Raw genomic sequence first — 20232 nt, 5'->3', positions numbered from 1 at the left:
TACGTAGATCTATAAACATTTCTCTATGTAGCCGTCTGTATCTTCATTAAGCTGGACCCGAGGTCACACTGATGTCTCCAGCTCTATTCCGTTGCCTTTATTCTTACAGGTTCTACTCATTTCCAAACTCACTGTGGACAGCACCTTTTCCCCCACCCCTCCTGTTGTCACAGTCTGCATTACATCCTGCGATGCCCCGACCTCCTCTGTGATTTTTTTTTAATTTGCATGCATTATGGTTTGCTGTTTGTGCTGTAAAGTTTTGTTTTATGGGCTTTGATAAATCTGTGATTACAGCATCATACCGCATAGTTTCATTGCCCTGGAAGTCCGCTGCACTGCACCTGTTCAAGCCTCCTCTACTCTTAGCCCCACCCCAGACCCCTAGGAACCACCGATCTGTTTAGTGACTATGATTTTGTTTTCTCCAGAATATCCTCTATTGAAAGCATACAGTAGCTGCCCTTTTCTTAAAAACATGTTTTGCTGTGAGAAGTCATCGGGGAGAGGAAGGTGCTTAGGACAGGGAAGAAACTCAGTGTGACCCAGCCAACCACAGGAGAGCAGGGCCTTGCCGGGGGAGTCGGAGAGTAAGAGGTGGGTGATGGCTGGCTGGCAACTGCCGTCCCTTCCCTGGGTGTGCTCTGAAGGAGTAAGGGTAGGAGGAAGAGGGACCCATGGAGGCCACAGCCCTAGAGCCAGGGATGGGATGGTTCATCTGACTTTCTGTGGACGTGCTGACTGTCTTCCTCATGGACTGCTGTCTCTTCCAGCCTTTCTCATCCTTATCCACACCCCCCATCACAGTGCGCAACCTTTAGCACAACCTCAATCTTGCTTAATAAGTAACTTGGCTTATAAACATTTTGAATTGCTTAAATTGAATAATATTTATAATTGACCAGATGTTCTTAAAACAGTTTGCTGTTTCATGTGACTTGACATTCACTTCAGGAAAACAAAGACTGTTTTTTCTCTTATTGTGCATTGTGATTCTCTTAGCAGATTCCGATTGCAAGTTTGCAGCTGTTCAGTGTTTGAAAATCATATTAGGCCATCCTGTGTGCAGGGAATAGCCATGATGGATTTAGACAATATAGTTCTTTTTTTTTTAAATATATCCTGTTATTGTCACCATTTGAACCGTGATTTTGAGCACAGCTCAGAGATTATGTGCCCTGGAGGAGGAAGAATACCGATGTGGTGCCTGGAGACGGGAATTTGACCTGCTTAAGTCCAGCTCACGGGGTGAGGGAAGTGGGGGCTGAGGGCCTCGGGCTGACCTGTGCCCAGGGCAGGGGGAAGCCACTGGGGGCAAAGAGAAATCATGGTCCAGGAAGAAAGGAAGCCAGGCATGTCCGCCCCTCTAGGCTGTGCCGAGGGCTGCATTAGGCTGTAAACAGGAAAAGGAGCCCAGCTGGGAAGCTGAGAAGAGAGAATGGTCTTGGGAACAAGCAAGAAGGCTTAGGGCAGTGGTCTGGGGTGGGATGGAGGCCGTAAGTGGTTTATGGGGCAGGAAACTGTTTGCAAGATGTTGCCCTGGCCAGGATGTATGGCAGGGTGGGAGTTGGGTCGGGGGTTCAGGAACCTTCTGTGGCACCGGTTGGTTAAGCTGTAGCATCCTGCCATTCTGGAGTGGTGTCCAGTCTTGGGCCATATTGCATAGCTAATGATAGAGCAGGAGGCTTTAGGAGGTTCTAGTGTTTGCTTCTTCCAAAGATGTTAGCCATTGGATTGCACTTCCTAAAAAACTAATTTTATCATATTATTTATCTGCTCAATACATTTTCTTCTCCCTTTAGTCTATGTAGGCTAATGTCCAAGCTCATTAATCTGACATATAATAATGACTTCCGCTGACCAACCTTGTAGTATCTTCCGGGGACTTTAAATATATTACCTCTCACTCTTCACAAGTCTACATGGGGGTGACAGTATACAGGTTTTACAGAGGGAAAAAAAACTAAAGTTCATAAAATTTAAGTAATTCCTCCATAATCACCTAACCACGTGGCAGAAAAAGAATTTGAGCCCAGTTCTGCCTGGTTCCAAAGTATGAGCTCTGCTCTAAAACTCCTCCTATAACGCCCTGAAGAACCTCAACCCTGTGCTTTTGCTCCATGATCAACGACAACCTGTCCCCAAACCTCCAGGCCAGAGAAGCCAGTTAGCAGCCACATGGCCCCCTTGAGACATTTCCAGCCTTGTGTGATTTCTGAAGCTCCCGGTCCAAGCCTCAATGCTTCTGGTTAAATTTTGTAGTCCCTTTTAGGGCTGGCTACCCTGTTTAATCAAACATAGTTATCCCTTTTACAGTGAACTTTGAGAGATGCTACTTGAAAAAGAAATGGTTAAGGATTAAAGCAGGAGCACGACGCAGAGAAACACAAACACATCGTGACCCATAAGCTCAGGATCCCACGTGGACGTTTAAAATAATAGTAATAAATTCAAGTTGTAGAGAAATGCTCCAATGAAAATGACCTTGGGAGATGAGAAGCGCAGCACTCCCAGAGAGCTGGGTGACACCTTGAATCTAACCGTCTGGACCCAATGGCTTTAGGTAGAATTGTGGTGCTTGTTGAAATTATCTTGAAAGCTCCAGCCAGTCCAAAAATTTGTGTCCACTTGAATTTGTGTCAGACTCCTTTTGTAATAGTGGAAAACACAGTTATTCTAGACCGAGTGACTGACAGGCGTTAACTGCCCTGGGAAGTGTCCTGTCTGTCCTGTTGCCCGATGCCTGCCCTGGGTGTGGGTCACCTGCCCTGATTTCCAGCGCAGGTTCCAGGCCACCTCCGTCGCCCCTCACGCGCCTGGGCCCTGGCGTCAGGCTCCCCACTGCCGTCTGCCACGCGTCTGCCTCTCACATTCCTCGCGTGCGTCTTGTCTGCTTGCTCGGTTTCTAGGGTGGTGCAGGCTTCCTCCCGGGGTGCCCCGCAGAGAATTCGGCAAGTGGCTTGTCCTAACTGACGTTGCTCAGTGACACACAGTGAGCTGTGAGTGCAAAACTTGAGAAAGGAATGTAAATGTAAAATAAAAGTCAGGGCAACGCCTTGACCTTAGGGGCCACCGGCACAAATGACAGTAAGATCCAACACCCAACTACAGAGCATGTGGCGCGGTCAGACTCTTTCTCATAGTGGCGTAAACCGCGGCTGTAGGAGACACCGCAGGGAAGGGGAGAACGGGTTTTCACTGAGCACGTGCTGTGTGTGGCAGGCCCTTTGTGTGGTCTCTCTTAATCCTTCCAGCGCCACGTGAGATGGATTATGTAGCCATCATATAGATGAGCAAATGGAGGCTGGTCGTGGTTAAGTCACTGAGCTTGTTCCGGGCAGAGGGAGTTTGGGAATGTGGTTCTGCCTGACCTCAAAGCACACGGCTGGCTCTGCTGTCCCCTCTGGCCCCTGCACCCTGTCTTCTGGGGAATGATGCTAGGCTATTTCTTCCCCCATTCAGATATCTGCCTCCTTTTCACCTGTGTGATGTGTGACATCCGCTCTAAACTCAAGCCTCCTCCTTCCCACCGAGCTCTTCTGACTCTTCTACCCAGGCTCGTCCTCATGTTCACCGAGTGTCTCTAACACTGGAGAACAGTTAAACCCAAGCTATCACTATTGTAACAAAAGCTTCTGTTCCGTGGTTGCTAAGTTTTGCCGTCCTGGGCTATGTGCTTGGTGGGCAGGTGTCTCACTAAATGCATGTGGGTTTTGGTTGGGGGTGGGAGGCTGGGGGAGTGGGTAAGCCCTTTGCCGTTTTGAGGGCAGGCATGCGAGTTACCATCAGAATGGTAAATGGACTACACACAGACCCAGTCTAGGGAGCCCTGGTCCAGAGTTCTCAGAGGACCCAAATGAGTTCGTGTGAAACCTCTGGCCCATCAGCAGTCACCTGGCCACCACCCTGGGCCCTGCTGCAGCCGAGAGACAAGACCCCTGCCATGTGCCTGGTGGAGGCCGAGGCGGGGAGATCTGACTGTCTGTGCTTCTCTCATTTCAGACTGCTCTGCGATGACCACAGCAAGGTACCGGCCCACCTGGGACCTGGCCCTTGACCCGCTGGTGTCTTGCAAGCTGTGTCTCGGGGAGTATCCCTTGGAGCAGATGACGACCATAGCCCAGTGCCAGTGCATCTTCTGTACTCTGGTTGGTCTTTCTGGTTGAAAATGCATGTCTAAATAATTGTGGGAGTAGGTTTTTGCTTTCGTTTTCAGAGACACCAAGCAAACCTCATGGAGTCTCCTTCTTGAGGCCTTTACACAGTTCTTGGAATAATTTTTCTGCCAGCCGGGCAGACTCCCAAGGCAGAAGATTTCCATTACAGTTACTTGTGTGCAAAGGCAGTCCCTCAGACGGAATTTTACAGGCTAGTAACACAATTTAAGAACACTTATCGTAGCAAATGTTCCCCTTGCTAGACAGCAAAAGCTTTTCCACACCTCGTTTTAAATTTAATATAATAATCACATGCCTGGGATTATAACAGTGCCAACCTGGTGACTGTGTGTAGCTAGAACATTCAGTTATTAGTGTCATCGTTCACTGGTTTAGTGCTAAGCTGGAATGTAGACGTCTTAAAGTCACATTTGAATTTTTTTAAGGCAGAGTAAATGTTCTTTTGGGGCTTAATGAGTATAGGGTCTTCTAACTCAAGAAGTTTGAGGTTTGAGTTGAACTCAAGCCCCAAATTGTATCCATCAGAAAAGAAAAAAGGAGTGTTTAAGGTTTACTTTCAGTTAATCTCATTGAATTTTACTTGGTTTTTCTTCCCATTCAGAGAATGGGAAAAAAGAAGAGTGGATTTATAGAAGCAGGAAGTAGGGTGGTAGTTACCAGGGCTTATGGAGACTGGGGAGATGTAGGTGAAAGGGACAGAGTTTCAGTTATGCAGGACGAATAAGTTCCAGAGACCTAACGTACAGCATGGAGACTAGAGTTAAGAATTCTGTGTTGTATGTAAGGATAGATCTGAAGTGTTCTCAACACACGCATGTGCACACACACACACACACACACAATGGTAACTATGTGAGGTGACAGATATTTAATTAGCTTGATTGTGGTGATCATTTCATAATGTATTCATACATCAAAACATCACATTGTACACCTTAAATATAGTCCATTTTTATGTGTCAATTATACCTTAATAAAGCTAAAAAATAAAATACCACATTTGTCATTTTAAAAAGTACAGAAAAGAAGAAAACCTTTCTTCCGATTATAAAAAGCAAAAAAGTTGCTTCTGCACCTAACCGCTGTTGCGTGTGGGCGATGTGGACGCCTGCCCGTGAACTGGTCACGCGTCTGATTGGAATCTGTCACTGTCTTTCTTCCCTCTGCACTAGGCGCCTTGCTCCTTCTTGCCCGTGTTTGCAGCCTTCATTTCATTTGTGCCACATGGTCCTGGGCTGTGGGCACAGTGAGTATTTTCTTCTCCGTTTTACAGATAGGGAGACGGAGCTTTACAAGCATTCCCGTCTGCGTCTTTTGGCTTCTGGCTCATGGTGCTCCGACTCTCCTAAGGACAGAAGAATTTCTGGCTCATTCTCTATCCCCCAAGCCCCTAGTTTAGTGCAGGACTCAGAAGAGCTAATCAACACAGGCTCAGGGATTGAAGTGAAGTGGATTGATCCCGATGCCGTGGTTGACATCCAAGAAAAGTGCCTCATTAAAGGCCCAGGAAAATAGCTTCAACCTGGAGGAAGGGAAATTGCTTTTGACGTTTTTCTGAGCTGGGGAAGGACCTCCCTCCAATGAACACAGCAAGCAGGGCTCCTTGCCATTTCCAGGTGGGCTAGGACGGCCCAGCCTGCAGAGGCGGATGACATACCAGCTCTGTGCAAATCGCCCCTCTTGCCTGCGGGGGTGGGTTGGATAGACCCCCCTCTGGCGGAAGTCCCCTGGGTGTGTTTGCTGTGTCCGCTGTCACCTGCCTGCTGCCAGGGGTCCTGGTTTGTGTCTTTCCCTTGAAATACTCCGTTCTTCCTGGCCTTTTTGCCAAGGCCTCCGTTTTTGTTGTTTTTGTTTTTGTTTTCTGTGTCTAGAGAATTCTAGCAAAAACAAATGAGCTATTTAATTTGGACCAAAAGCTTGATTTAAGTCAATGGCTGTGAAAGGAAGAAGCTAGCTAGCATTGTTTTCTCAAACAGGGGCGCTGGGAGTACCAACGGACAGTGAAAGACTTGTGATTTTTTTTCCACAGCTGTTTATTAAAAACTAAAATGTTGAAAGTAGTTCAGCTTCTGTCTGCGGCTCACTGTAGCATGAAGAGAAGCAATCACCTATGTGCTGGCAGGCGGAGGAGGGGAGAAGGTGTCCAGCTGCCGTGGTCCCTTCTGTCACATGCCTTCTCTTCTGTGTAGGCTCCAGGTCACCCCAAGCTGTGGGAGGAGCCCAGGTGCTGTGGCCAGAGGAGCCACACCTGCCCTTTCCCTGGGGGACAGACATGGGAAGTTAGAAAGCAGTGTGAGACTGGAGGGAGGCACTTTTAAAAAAATAAACGTCACTGCAGAATCACTGTTAAGTGCTGATGTAAACGTTTCTCAAGGAAGAAGGGGCCGGAGGGGAAGCGCGGCTGGCAGTTGGATCAGGTGTCCCCGCGCCGAGATGCCAGCTCTACTTCTGACCTGAAGCTTCGTTTACCCCACCTGTGTGATGGAGCCAGAAATAGCTGCCTGGAAGTTCAGATGGAGGAACATATGTAAAGTACCTGTCACGTGGCAGGCAGTCAGCAGGCCTGGTTCCTTCTCACTTGGCTTCTAAGTTTGGGTTTCGAATGGCAGGAATAGAAAAAGGGTTTGGGCAGCTTTCCCCATGCGTGTGTTCTGAAGAACATTTGTCTTAAAAGGTGCACTCGAAAATGATTTTTGTAGTTTAGTGAGTTTGCTAGATACTGCGTGTCTGTCCCTGTCCCCCTGCCACATGCACTGCCACCAAGACATTCCGGGTGGCCAAGAGCAGGCGGGAAGCACGGAGGATCCCACAACTAGAGACAACTGCGCGTTAACCTGCATTTCCCAAACTAACTTGAGATGGAGAATGTTTGCCTACCAGTTACTCATATGGCGCTGCCCTGAGCATGTTCCCATGGCCCTTCCTTCCTTGCAGGGTGCCTTGTGACTTTAGCCCAAGTTCAGAGGTCGTCTTTGTGATTCTGGGGAGGTCGCGGAAAGTCTGCATTCGTTGGGGGTCTGAACACAGGTTCCGGGTGCTATGCACGGCTTTGGCAATTGGGAGGCCACGGGGGCTACCAGATATCACAAATGGTTCCATTTTGGCTGGGTGTGAAACCAAACTTTAAACGGCCGAATGTAAAGCTGAACATCTGTGTGCAAAAGTGTGACATCTAAGTATAACCAACAGTTTCTGTGCTGAAGTACTGGAGGGAGAGAAAGGGTTTTTGACATTTAAGTCAAAATGAGGCGGCTCCAGTCCTACCATGAGAGCCAATTTCATGATCGTTTTATCCATCAGGGATTGAGCCTGTGTGTAGGGTGGCCTGGGAGATTCTTTAGGGACCAAAATCTAAAATGTAAGTGATGTTTTAAGCTAAAATGGGACACATTAGAGCCATTTTGGGCTCACTTATTTATACTTGTGGCATTTTATAGTTTTACTTAGAATATGTATGTTTTTTTACTGCTGACAGAGTTGTGTCTAGTATGACACCTTCTGTTAATAAAATTAGAGATAATACTCTCATCACAAAGATGGGTACACGTGAGGCTCAGAAAGTGAGGTGCTGTGGCTCTACCTCAATTCACAGGCCCCAGTTGTCTGGGCAGGTGGAAGTGTCTCCTTTTCTATTAGTCCTCAAAGTCTAGTGAAAATTATTTTTTAACCATAAGGTTAAATAAGCCCAACATAAAATGCATGTATAAACACACACATACATATTTTTTGTGTACTTTGAGCTAGAATTACATCTATTCTGATAATAGCTATTTATTGGTGAGTAAGAGTTTTGCCATTAGAACCGAGATGATAGGGTTTTGATAAGCATGGAAAATTATTACTTAAAAATGTAACTTTTGGTAGGCAAAATCTTTTCCACCCAGAATGTGTGACTGTAATAAAAGCAACCCTTAGCAGTGTAAATAGAGTTGGGCCAGCTGCTTGATTGAGTTGTGTGACTGAACAAGGCCTTGGGATTTGGGCTCAGGTCTTTGTTCTGCCTCTGCTACCTGCTAACTGTGATTTTCAGCAAGAGGCTTAACTTCCCTGAGCCTTGGTTTCCTCGTCTCTAAAATGTGATCAACTTCATAAACAAATTAAATGCGATAATGTGTATAAAGTATTGACCAGCCACATGCCCGATGGTAAGTAACACAAGTCTCATTTCCTTTTCTTCCTGTGCATTGACGAGGCTGTTCACCTAGCGTGCCAGGTGAATTCACATAGCTGCGGGAAAGAAAGCTATGTAAACTCCAAGCTTCTGGTTATTCAACTTATTAGGAAACAAGTTACATTTCCTCACCTGGAAATTAAGCTGATTTCAGGGATGGCCTTCGCTTGCACTTTGTATCCCTGTTAGCTTTGTGTTACGTGTACTGTGCAGTGTGTGCTTGTTCATGTACATAGTGGATATTTATTCCTTTAATTTTTCAACCCTTATTGAACACCTGGCTTGGGCCAAGTGCCCTGGATACAAACCTCGTCCTCCCTGATCCCTTGGTCCCAGGGAGATACGGGTGAGTGTTGGGATGCCCTGGAGTGGGAAGTGCTGCATTGGCAGCGTAGATAAAGTTTGCGCAGCACAGAGAGAGCAGTGAGTTCCACCTGGCGCTATCCAGGAAGGTTTTGGAGGTCATTTGAACCAGCCCCTGGAGAAGGGGTGAACAGATAGAGCCCCCACAGTGGGGGCCAGCAAAGGAAAAGGGTGTCATGCAGTGATAGGACCAGATTGGGAGGGCTTTGCTAAGGTTTCACTGGTTTCTAAAGCGTAACAGTGACACACAGTCACGTGGCACACCACACCGTTCTGTCAGTGACAGACCACGTATATGACGGTGTTCCCGTGAAGTTATAGTAGAGCTGAGAAATTCCTTTCCCCTAGGATTTACTGTACTATACTTTTTATCATTATAGTAGAGTATACTCCTTCTACTCATAAAAAAAATAAGTTAACTGTGGAAGAGCCTCAGGCAGGTCCTTCAGGAGGTATCCAGAAGACGGCGTTGTTATCACAGGAGATGACAGCTCCGTGCGTGTTATTGCCCCTGAAGACCTTCCGGTGGGACAAGACGTGGAGGTGAAGACAGGGATATTGTCGATCCTGACCCTATGTAAGCCCAGGCTAATGTGCGTATATCTTAGTGTTTAACAAAAAAAGCTTAAAATTTAAAGAAAAATTTTAAATAGAAAAAGGGCTCATAGAATAGGATTTAAAGAAAGAAAATATTTTTGTACAGCTGTACAATGTGTTTGTGTTTTAAGCTAAGTGTTATTACAAAAGAGTCAAAAAGTTAAACATTTTTAAAGTTTATAAAGTTAAGTCACAGAGAGCTAAGGTTAATTTATTACTACTGAAAAAGAAAAATATTTTTTATAAATTTAGTGTAGCCTAGGTGTCCAGTGTTTATAAAGTCTACGGCAGTGGACAGGCGTGACCTAGGCCTGCACATTCGCTCACCACTAATTCACTGACTCACCCAGAGCAGCTTCCGGTCCTGCAGGCTCCACTCGTGGTAAGTGCCCATATAGGCGTACCATTTTTTATCTTTTATACTATATTTTCACTGTGCCTTTTCTGTGTTTAGATACACAAATGCTGACTTCTGTATTAAAATTGCCTCCAGTATTCTGCACATGCTGGCAGGTTCGTAGCCTGGGAGCAGCGGGTCATGCCACACAGTCTAGGTGTGTAGTGCCACCAAGGTGTGTGCAAGCGTACATGATGATGTTCATGCAAGGAAATCGCCCATGGATGTGTTTCTCAGAATATGTCCCCGTGTTGCCCGGCACGTGATTGTGATTGGCAGGGACTAGAGTGCTCTGGACTACCTAGAGATGCGCTCAAAGCCTGGGGAGAGAGTGGTGTGTTTGTCACCTGTGAGGTGGCCACTAAGGGCCTTCCTGGGGTCATCGACCCCCTGTGTGAGACCAAAGCCCCACGGGGAGCCAGAGAGGCTGGGATTCGGAGGGGACACAGACCCCAGGCCTCTCCTTGGGGTCTGGGAGGTTGAGAGATGAGAGAGTCCAGGCATCTCATCGATAAATGAGGATGGGGTAACATTTGTTGATGGCCATGGTATACCAGCTGCCTTTGCTGCATCATCTCACTCTCCGTGAGAACCTGTGAAGTATGCGACACAGGCAGAACCTGCCGCTTGTGAAAAGGACAGAGCAGCTCAGGAAGATGGAACGGCCCGCCACAGACAGCCTGCCAGGCGTGCCTGGCTCCAGTGCGCTCCCTCCCTGCGTTAAAATGGGCTCTTCTTTTTTTAACTTGTAATGTTGATGAATTGAAATGCTGTTAAGAATTTCACATACCCGAATTTGCACACACACACACACACACACACACACACACACACACAAACATATTTGTCAAAGGGATGGAATAGTGGACTCCTGCTGTGGCCATGGCCCAGTCCTCAGCACAGGCAGTTGTGAGAACCTCGAGCGGCCTCCTGTGTTCTGTCCGTGGCCGCCTCCTCGGGAACGTCCCCGCTTTGATGGTAGCTTTAATAGACCGTGGCGTAGGCTGCAAGCTGTGCCTGAAGCCTGGTGACACAGTGACCTGACTGAGAGCCCGTGGTCTGAACCATTGAGCTGGTCTCCCTGCCCCGTAGGCCCTCACACTGCCCAGAGCAGATTCTTAGGACGCAGCTACGTGATGATACAGGTGTCTCCCCACCCCCAGCCACGATGGCCCGCCTCCCTCGACACTGCCGCATTTCTTACCACGTGCTTCCTGCAGGCCGCCCAGGCCTGGACGCCTGTTTGTGAGCTCACCACTGCTTGTCGAGCCGGCATCCCTTTCTCCTGACAGTTCTTTGTCTTGGACGGACTCAGCATTGGGACGGACAGTTTCTTCCCCGTTGACTCAGTCAAGACCCTGGATAAACAGCCTCCATAGCCAGCGCTCACCTGCCTCAGCCCTGCGCCGTGTGTGCTCCTGGGAGTCGCGGCGGCCGTGGCGCGAGCGCTCTTCTGGCGCGCCTGCCCCCGAAAAGCAGGTGCTTGGTGCTGGCCGGCTGAGTTGACCTAAAAATCTCAGATAAGTGACAGGCTCACAACTGACAACTTGCCATGTAGGGCTCTTGAAAGAGCATGTGACACCAAACCTCCCGCGGTCCATGTCTTTACTGTGCGTCCGCAGTCACAGCCGCCAGGTGAGCGGCTGTGAGGGCTGCAGAGGTTCACAGTCGTCACCTCCCGCCCTGGCCGCAGTGGGGTGAGGTGTGCACGGCTCCTCTAAGTGGGCAGTGGAGTCCCGCGGGCAGGGAGGTTTGCTCCGGGTTCCCAAGGCCACCCGGTGAGAGTTGCTGGGGGCCTCCTGGGACGCTGTCCTCCTGAGGTTGTGAGGTTGTGCTGAGGTCCTGCCTCGGCCTCCTGACGACGGTACTGCAGGCAATGGCTCAGCCTTCCGTCCTGTGCAGAGGACCAGGGTCGCCAGCCCACCTGCCCTGCAGCAGCGGCGCGGACGGCACGCCTGTCTCAGGGCCCAGATCTTCTGCTGAGGCGGGAGGGGAGGCGCCACCAGGTGTCCGGTGATTCCGTGGATGTTCCGCTCAGCTACACGTCCATCCGTCCGCCATCTGTCTATTTATGTAGCATGGATTCATCTCTCGGTAATTACCAGCACGCCTTAGGGACTGGGAATAGAAGGATAAACAAACAGTCTTGCTTTCAAAGAACTTGCCGTCAAGTAGAGGAGAAACATGAACAGATGATCGACTGTTGATGGCTCTAGAAAGGCTGAGAGACACACTCGGGTGTCTGTCAGGAATGTTCTGGAGCACGACTGCCTCTGGGGCACTGGAGCTGTGGTGTGATTGTTTTTCGGTTGCCAAGCTTATCCCACAGTATTAGGACCAGGCTCTGAGAGGCGACGGCCCTTGTTCAAGCCACATGGCTGGTAAGTGGGTGAACCGAGATTCAAGCCCAGCCCTGCAGTTCCAGGGTCCTTGCTCCTTGCACACCGTTCGTGGGGTGCTGCTGCTTTAGTTCGGACCTGCCTGCGTGGGTTTGTGAATTGTGGGTCCCCGATAAGCACCTTTGAGTGCAGTTTCTGGGCATTGTCTCCTGCTCTTAGGGTCATCGGTAGCCAACAGGCCTTCGTGTGAAAAAAACAGACAAAATTCAGATTTGCTGTAGTTTTGGGCCAGGCAGATACGTCTCTGTGGCCTGTTGCTCCTTGGCGAGAAACTTCTGACGCACTGGAGGGATGTTAGCAAATCAGCAGTGCCGTCTCCTCATCAGGTTTCAAAGGGTTGGAAGCCAACGTGGAAAATGAAATGCCTGGAACATTCTGTGGCTCGTGCCCCCCTCTTCCTGTTGGACGGCTGATGCCTGTTTTCCTGGAATGCCTTTGTCCCTCTGGCTGGCTTTTTACCTCCGGGCTGCCCTCCCTGACCGCACTCCAGTGGGACCCTCCTCTCTGCCCCATGGTGGCAGGTTAGAGCCTCACCCCCCCAACACAGGGGCCCCATTCGAGCACTGAGCACCGGGTGTTGTCATAGTGATGTGCGGACCACCTTTTCCCCACATCGGGCTGTGCGGGAGGATCTTGATGTCTGGGGTCATCTTTGCATTTGCAGCATCTTGAACAGGTAGAGGAGATTGGCTCTGGGGTGATTCAGACTTTGCCAGCTTAAAGTGCATACAATTCTTTGTTCTACAAATAACTTTATGAGGTAGCAGAAAATACTTAGTACATAATTGCTTATGAACGAGTTTTGTAAAATAAATTTTATTACGTATAGTTGAGGGTTACAACGTGATGTTAGGGATACATACAGATAGTAAAATGGTTGCTATAGTGAAGTAGATTAATATATCTATCATCTCACGTAGTTACTTTGTTTTGGTAACAGGAGCAGCTCAAATCTACTTATTTGACAGAAATCCCTGATACAATGCAGTTGTGTTAACTTCAGTCCTCACATTATACATTAGTTTTCCAAACATGTTCATTCGAAAGATTTCTTAATTGAGGAGAAAGTAAGTAAAAAACTTAAAAAACAAATTAAAAAAACCCTCACCCACGTTGGAATCAGGCACACATGGGGTTGAGTCCTGGTGCCTCTGCTTGAACATTACGACTTTGGGCCGGTTCTGAACTTCCCTGAACCTTGGCTTTCTCCTCTATAAAACTTCATACTATTCTTGTGCGTGTTTATTGCGCTGACATAGGTAAAGTGATGAACGCAGCGTCTGGTACTTAGAAGGCATTTGATTACTGATATCTGCACTTAATATGATAGTAGAAAAATGTATCAGTATCTGCTTTTAGACCGTATATTTTTACGGTCGTTTTTTACCTTTTGTCTTTTTTTTTTTTTTTTTTTTTTGCTCATTTCAAGACATCTTTTTGCTGCTATTAGATTAAAGAGCATAGCTTGCGAGTCATGGCCCACTTTATAATTGGAAGAAGACTGGGCTTGTTTTTGATGGATGCGGGGTCAGGCCCTCGGATCCTCATCTCTCTTTATAGAGTGGACAAATTGATGTTCTCAGAACATAATCGTTTTGCGAATTGCACAAATAGATGCATTCTGATGACATAGAATGTTCACTCGTGGGTAGCTTTCAGCCAGACACGACTCACTACTTGTTGCCATGTGCAAGCTCTTGGAAAATGATGTTTAAAGACTTCCCCAGGGTGTATGTTTCACACCAGTTGTATTTTGCCACTTAGAAAGAATAATGTTCTATCATTATATGCTGCTCTGCACAATATCGTGAAAGTTTTCAGCATTGTATTGGTTTAGGGCAGTGGTCCCTAACCTTTTTGGCACCAGGGGCCAGTTTGATGGGAGATAATTTTTCCACGGACGGGAGTTGAGGGGTGCAGTGGAGCTCTACGGCCCGGTCGCTAACAAGTCACAGACTGGTACCGGTCCGTGGCCCTGGGGTTGGGGACCACAGGTTTAAGACATTTAAGTATCCTCCAGAGACTCTATTTAGACAAACTTGATTATAGAAAGTAAAATAATGATCTTGTTGCTAAGGTTTTGGGTTTTTTTTTTTTTTTAATGTGTATAATTTACTGTAAGAAACATCACTCAGATAGACAAATGGGAGAGAACAACAGCCACTGTTTCCTTACCTGGTGCTGTACACCAGGTGTTGTGCCAGGTGCTTTTATCTACTTTATTCCTTTCTGTCACAAAAGCCTAGCAAGACGGCCATCCCTACTTTCTTACGGAGGGAGCCATGGTTCAAACTTATCAAGTAACTAGTTCATGGCCTCTGACTAGAGGGACAAGGGTTGCTTGAGTCCACCTGGCTCCAAAGCCAAGGTTTTCTCCCTCATCATGTTGCACTCGGCCATGAATAGGACCTTCCACTCACGTGCCAGCTGAAAACAGCCCACGGGTGCAGCACTGCACCATGCCACTAAGCCACAGGGGCGTTTCCTGGTAGCAGGTCAGCTAAGGCTGCCTGGGCCGGGCTGTGACTCCTCTCTTTTCCTCACCATCTGCCTCTCTCTGGCTTTCCCCTCCGTGTTCTAGGGAAGGCCTTTGCATTGGTTTTAATGCATTTATCTCTGTAAACTACCGTTTTGTGCCTCAAATGAAACTCCAAGACTGGGCTCATCCGTGCTCACTGCTCTGGAAACTCTCTCTATAAACCTGGGATTGGCAAAATGTAGGTGTGTTTGTGCATGATCTAAATTCAGGGCCACTATCATTGTCAGGGCCCCACGGGAACCCAGGCTGACACCCGGGACCCTCAGCTGAGAGCCACCAGCTGTACGGTGTGTACATGAAGTTACAGCTTTTGAGAAAAGCTTTGGGAAACGACTCTTTCTGAGGATGGCCTTGATTTCTATTTTCTAAAAAAAGATTGCTATCTAGTGTTTAATAAATGAAATATTCTGGTTTGCTCGAATAGGGAGAATTACCCATTTAGATTAAATTAGTCTTTATGTATCAAGCACATACTCTTTTTCATGTGTCCTCCTAGACTCTTTTCCTTGCATAAAATTCTTACTACTGTACTGCACGGTAAATTAAACTACCCAAAATTGAAGATCAGGAGAATGAGGATGGCAGTCAGAGAGAGAAATAGACTTGTTCTAAACATAGAAGTAGTAGGAATTGCAGTTGGATTTCAGTTTAGGCCCACTCAATAATAATAACTGTACGTTCTTATAATAATGCTTTTTTTGAGAAGGTAGGAGCTTCACAAAAGCTTATGGGCTTTTCTTAATGAATTCTCATTATAATATTTTAGTATTATTATAGTAATGTTGCTATTACGAACTTTGGATTTAGGACTATGATTTAACGTTGATTTGGGGATGCCGTTGAGATGTTTTACATTGTTTTCCCTGCACGAATGGCCTCATTTTCCCATGTTCTTTGAGTTCTTGCATAAGCACTTCAAAGTTTGACTCTAGTCTCTTTTGGTAATGAGCCTATGTGGGGAAAGCCATATCTTGTGTTCCCATTGCTATTTTTAATGTGCTTTTCAAGGAAACACTAGATTTCCAAAACTAGCAGACTCTGTAAAGCAAGAGTAAATCGGTACCGATAAAGGACGCGGAATCTTGTGCGTTCACTGTATTTTGTATCCCCCACTTGATCTTTTTTGACTCACTTCAGATTTCAAGCAGTACTCCCAAGTAGGTAAGGCTGGCGGTCAGTAATTGGCAGGTAAGTCACCAATGAGGAGTGCCAAGTGTACATTGGCAGAGCAGAGCATGGGCATTTCAGCTGAGCAAGCTTGGGTTCGAATCCAGGCTCTGCCCTTACTATCTGGGTGAGCTAGCAAGTTCCTTCTTTGGTGACTCAGTTTTCACATCTGAAAGATGGAACAGTCATACCTTTCTTTTAAAAATGTCCCAAGGATTAAATGAGACAATGGAAGATAAAGAGTTTAGTATGGTGCCTGACATCTCATATGCATTTGAGAAATATTACTTCCCAGCCTCCTTTGCTGCCTTTCTTCTTGCTGTTACAGTTATTGGCTTTGTGTGTGCTGAGGGTGTGCGCAGGCATCTAACCCGCAGCCTTAACTTTGCAAACCAGCATACAGTCCCTGGCACAGAATAGGTACCCCTTAAATATCTGTTGAATGAATAAAAGCTCTAAACCTCGAATCGGGGTGTTGCTGTGGGCTGCACAGTGAAAATACAAAACTGTGATGGAACACTGTGCTTGGCCATTTTTTTCATGCATTACTATTTCTGTGGCATTAAGGACAGAAAGATGTTTACAGACATGTCTCTGTTTTTCTTTCAGTGCCTGAAACAATACGTTGAGCTCTTGATCAAAGAAGGATTAGAGACTGCAATTAGCTGCCCTGATGCTGCCTGCCCTAAACAGGGCCACCTGCAGGAGAACGAGGCACGTGCAATGAACAGTCGGGTCTGTCCGATGGATGCTAGTGCACCCTGCTTAGCTTCTCAGGGCGGTGTGGGTTCTGTTTAGGTTTATGTTGCATTATATTCCGGCTTTCAGCATGTTATAACTCTTGTTTGTATTTTTTCTCTTAGATTGAGTGCATGGTTGCGGCTGAAATTATGCAAAGATATAAAAAGCTACAGTTTGAAAGAGGTAGGTGACCTGGTGTTGTGATTCCTGTAACAGAAGGTGGATAACTTTGGGGGGAGTTCTTTTGGTAGATGTGATTATCTGTCATTTGATAGGAGTGAAAAGGCTGCAGTAGGAGTGAAACAGTTGATACGAATTGAACTTCTGGAATTCAGCTGACACTTTGAATTCTCTGAACAGCTAGCTCACAGTTGGAAGACCTTGGCTAGTGGTCTGTTTGGTAGCAGGAAGAATGCATGAAATGCACTGGTTTAGAGGATTGAGGCCTCTGGGGGTGGCTTAAAGATGATGACTCTCGCAGCATTATTCTTCAGCCGGGTTAAGGCCTGGCAGTTTGAAGGCTAAACTCTTAGACTGGCCCTGGATGTGCAGGATACGAAGGCGTGGGAGGAAGTCCGAGGACAAGAGTAGTAGCAACTGCAGTGACGGCCGTCCTGCTAGCAGTGAGTGTTGGGTTCAGTCTGCACCGACTCCCCACGTGGTGCAGGCCTAGATAGTAGGCGCTGAATGAATAATTGGGCCTCTCATCCAGTAAGTACCACAGCAATCCTGGGAGGCTAGTTTCTCGTTATCTGTTAAACTGATACCCAGAGAGGCTAACGGACTTGCCCTGATTCTAACTCCCATGGGTGATTGGGGACCAGAGGCCCTGACCCTTAGCTGTGACCCCTCCTGCTGAGTCCTGCACAGCCCTCCTTGCCGGAGCCAGGCCTGATGCAGACACGGGGGTCCCTGGGGAGAACGGTGTGGCGTGACCCAGCTGGTGAGGGTGGACAGAGCAGTGTTACCGTCATTGTGTTGCAAAGTGTTAAAACGTGTTGAACGTCCAAGAGAGGTCTCTGTCTTTGCTCTCTGAAGCAGTGTAGGATCGCACAATGATGTTGTAAAGAGCCTGTGAACTCTCTCTGGCCTCGCTTTCATACATGCTCTGGGCCGCGGGCCCCTCTGCAGAAGAGCCAATGGACAGGTGTGTGCAGGCGCTGCTTCTCGTGCAGGACGTCACCGTGAGGACGCCGAGTGCCGGCTCTCAAGTTCTCAGCTTAGTCTGTGATCGCTGACACCTGCTCTACCCCTTCCTAGACTGGTGCTCAGGTCCCTGCCAGCACCAGGGATGATTCACCCCTGGGATGCAACCTGGGGGGCATGTTTGCATGAGAACCTGTCAGGATGGCGCTGGAAGGCAGAACAGACCAGAGGAAAGTATCCAGAGACCCCGGTTTAGCTCAGTGTCAGAGTGGTTTGTTTTTAATATTTTAGAGAAATATTAACAATAGCCGGGCATGGTGGTGCGCCCCTGTAGTCCCAGCTTCTCCGGAGGCTGAGGCAGGAGGATCACTTGAGCGCAGGAGGTGGAGTCCAGCCTGGGCAACACAGTGAGACCCTGTCTCTAAAAAAAAATAAATAAATAATAGGAGCCAACTTAAAAAAAAAAAAAAACATTGAATAGCATTTTTGGTGGCATTGAAGTTTGTTTTCAAGAGCTCCTTTATTTCAGTGGCATATATCGTTTGCTTTGGGGCAGTTTATGGCTGTAATACAATGCTACTTGGTGCAAAAGTCAGCATGTAGAGCTATAAAATTGATTGATTGGGTTGCTGAGACTTTCAGGCTCTTTCAAAAATATTTTCCAGAGAGAATCTTGACTAAAACTGGCAGTTTTTTGGATTATAAGAATATGAACTTTGTATGACATTGAATTTAATTTAAAAATGCAACTGGCTAAGTTTTTCTGCCTAATAATTTTAACTTTTATTTCTTTTGTACTTCGGTTTAGTCAAAAAGCTTTTTTTCCCTTTTGCATAAACATGAAGCCTACTTAGGTTTAAAAAAAATACCTCTCAAACCTATCACTTTAAAACATTTTACATGTTAATTTTTTTTTTTTTTTTTACAAAAAAGAATTCAGACTTAATACAACTAAGACCTGTCTAGATGAAATGCTGGAACGTCAGAGCTAAAATAGAGCTGTGGATTATAGCCAGCACCTTGCACGAGCTTGGAGACGGGATCAAAAAGCAAATTTTGACTTGCTCTGTGCCTCTAACATCCAGCCAGTGAAGGATGCCCAGGAAGAAAACTCAGACAGTTCAGTGATTTTCTGCAAACATTTAGTTACCAAAAAGTCCTGTGGTTAGTTTAAGTTGCATACACTGTCTCCACTTAGTCTTAGAATGTCTCCTGTGATACAACAGCCTTGATTTTAATGTAAACTTCTCCCCTTCTGTGGCTGGGGCTTTGGCAAGCAGGAAGCCAGGAAAGGGGGCTGAGGAGCTGTTTTCCTTTCAGGCCACCTACTCTGCCTGGTCCATCCAGGGCCCGGGGCGGGGACGGGCTTTGGAGAGTGGCAGCGTGGATCACTCTCCCTGCCTCCTCCACTGCACTGTCCACGCCCACGCTGCGCACCAGCCGTGCCGAGATGCGCATGTTCGCGTCTGTGCGGGTCTGTCCGGAAGCTCCACCATCCCAGAGACGGGCACGTGGGCTCTGTCTTGTCTTCCGCCCCAGCAGAGTGCCTGCTTGCATGAAGGCTGAAGTGGAGTCTGGTCTTGTTTCGTTTTGCATTTTAAGAGAAAGTAAAGCTCAGAGAGATGAAAGAATATGCTGGTTTTACCCACCAGTAATCAGGCCTAACCAGAGATAAGAACTCCCGAAAATGAGGCCGTCTCACAACAGGACCAAAGCCACCACCCCGGTCTTGTACCAGGGCACCCGCCAGGCCCGGCAGTGCAGCAAGAGTGAGCACGCAGGGCGTCGTTTACCTGGTGCTTCAGGAAGTAGGCATCTGCTTTTTAAAAAGGAAAACCACCTTTGTAAAGAGTCTTGGACTTTTTTCAATAGAGGGCTGAAATTAACCTATTATGAATATGTCTTTGGGAGATTGGAGAGATTGGAGATTAGTTTCTTCTGGTGTGCCAGAAAGTGTGTTGTTTGCTTTGTCTGAAAATATGTCTTACACACATATACATACACATGTACAATGTTGTAGATACAACGTACCATACAGGATAGAATATATAATGTATGTTATTAGCCATATATGTGATAGAGAGATAGATACGGATTTTGAAAAGAAAAGCTTCCTAGCGTTGCTCTCGGGGGATGTTCTCTTCGACTGGGTTTCATCTCACGCGCAGCCGGAGTTCAGCCGTGGAGAGGGAGACGTAGAATGTCGGTAGAAGTCTGTGCCCGAGCCCCAGGGCTGTGTTCACAGGTGTGAGGTGCCTGGCAGCACGGGGAGATGTTTGCGGTCAGCAAATTGAACAGGTGTTTGCCCTTTGCCTTTCCGATAGGGAATCTCTCCACCTGGTACAGGCAGTGCCCTGTCACAGCTCCGTGAGGACAAAAGTCATCAAATTTAAGTCGTTCCCATGGAAACCGTAGCTGGGTCTGCCCTGCTCTCCACTCCATGCTATAATGGGCCCTTCACGATGAGGATGTGTCACGGCTTTTCCCCCTCTTGTGCCAGGAAGATGGATGGGAGGCGGCACCTGCCAGGCACG

At 47.3% G+C, this 20232-nt stretch overlaps 1 protein-coding gene across 1 annotated transcript in view; it reads left to right on the top strand.

The window, feature by feature from the left end:
* Positions 1 to 4007: 4007 nt before the first annotated feature.
* The window catches only part of RNF144A (ring finger protein 144A), a 32031-nt gene continuing 15806 nt past the window's right edge, over positions 4008 to 20232 (top strand). The window contains exons 1-3 of the mRNA XM_012639945.1: positions 4008 to 4148; positions 16421 to 16525; positions 16675 to 16735. Coding sequence (XP_012495399.1) covers positions 4014 to 4148; positions 16421 to 16525; positions 16675 to 16735 — 301 coding nt within the window. The 5' untranslated portion in view covers positions 4008 to 4013. The remainder of the gene's footprint in view (positions 4149 to 16420; positions 16526 to 16674; positions 16736 to 20232) is intronic.

The sequence above is a fragment of the Propithecus coquereli genome, unplaced genomic scaffold (assembly GCF_000956105.1).
Source record: "Propithecus coquereli isolate 6110/MARCELLA unplaced genomic scaffold, Pcoq_1.0 Scaffold145, whole genome shotgun sequence".
NCBI classification, from domain to species: domain Eukaryota; kingdom Metazoa; phylum Chordata; class Mammalia; order Primates; family Indriidae; genus Propithecus; species Propithecus coquereli.
The sequence above is the reverse complement of the archived record's forward strand: the minus strand, read 5'-3'. Positions and strand labels throughout refer to the sequence as shown.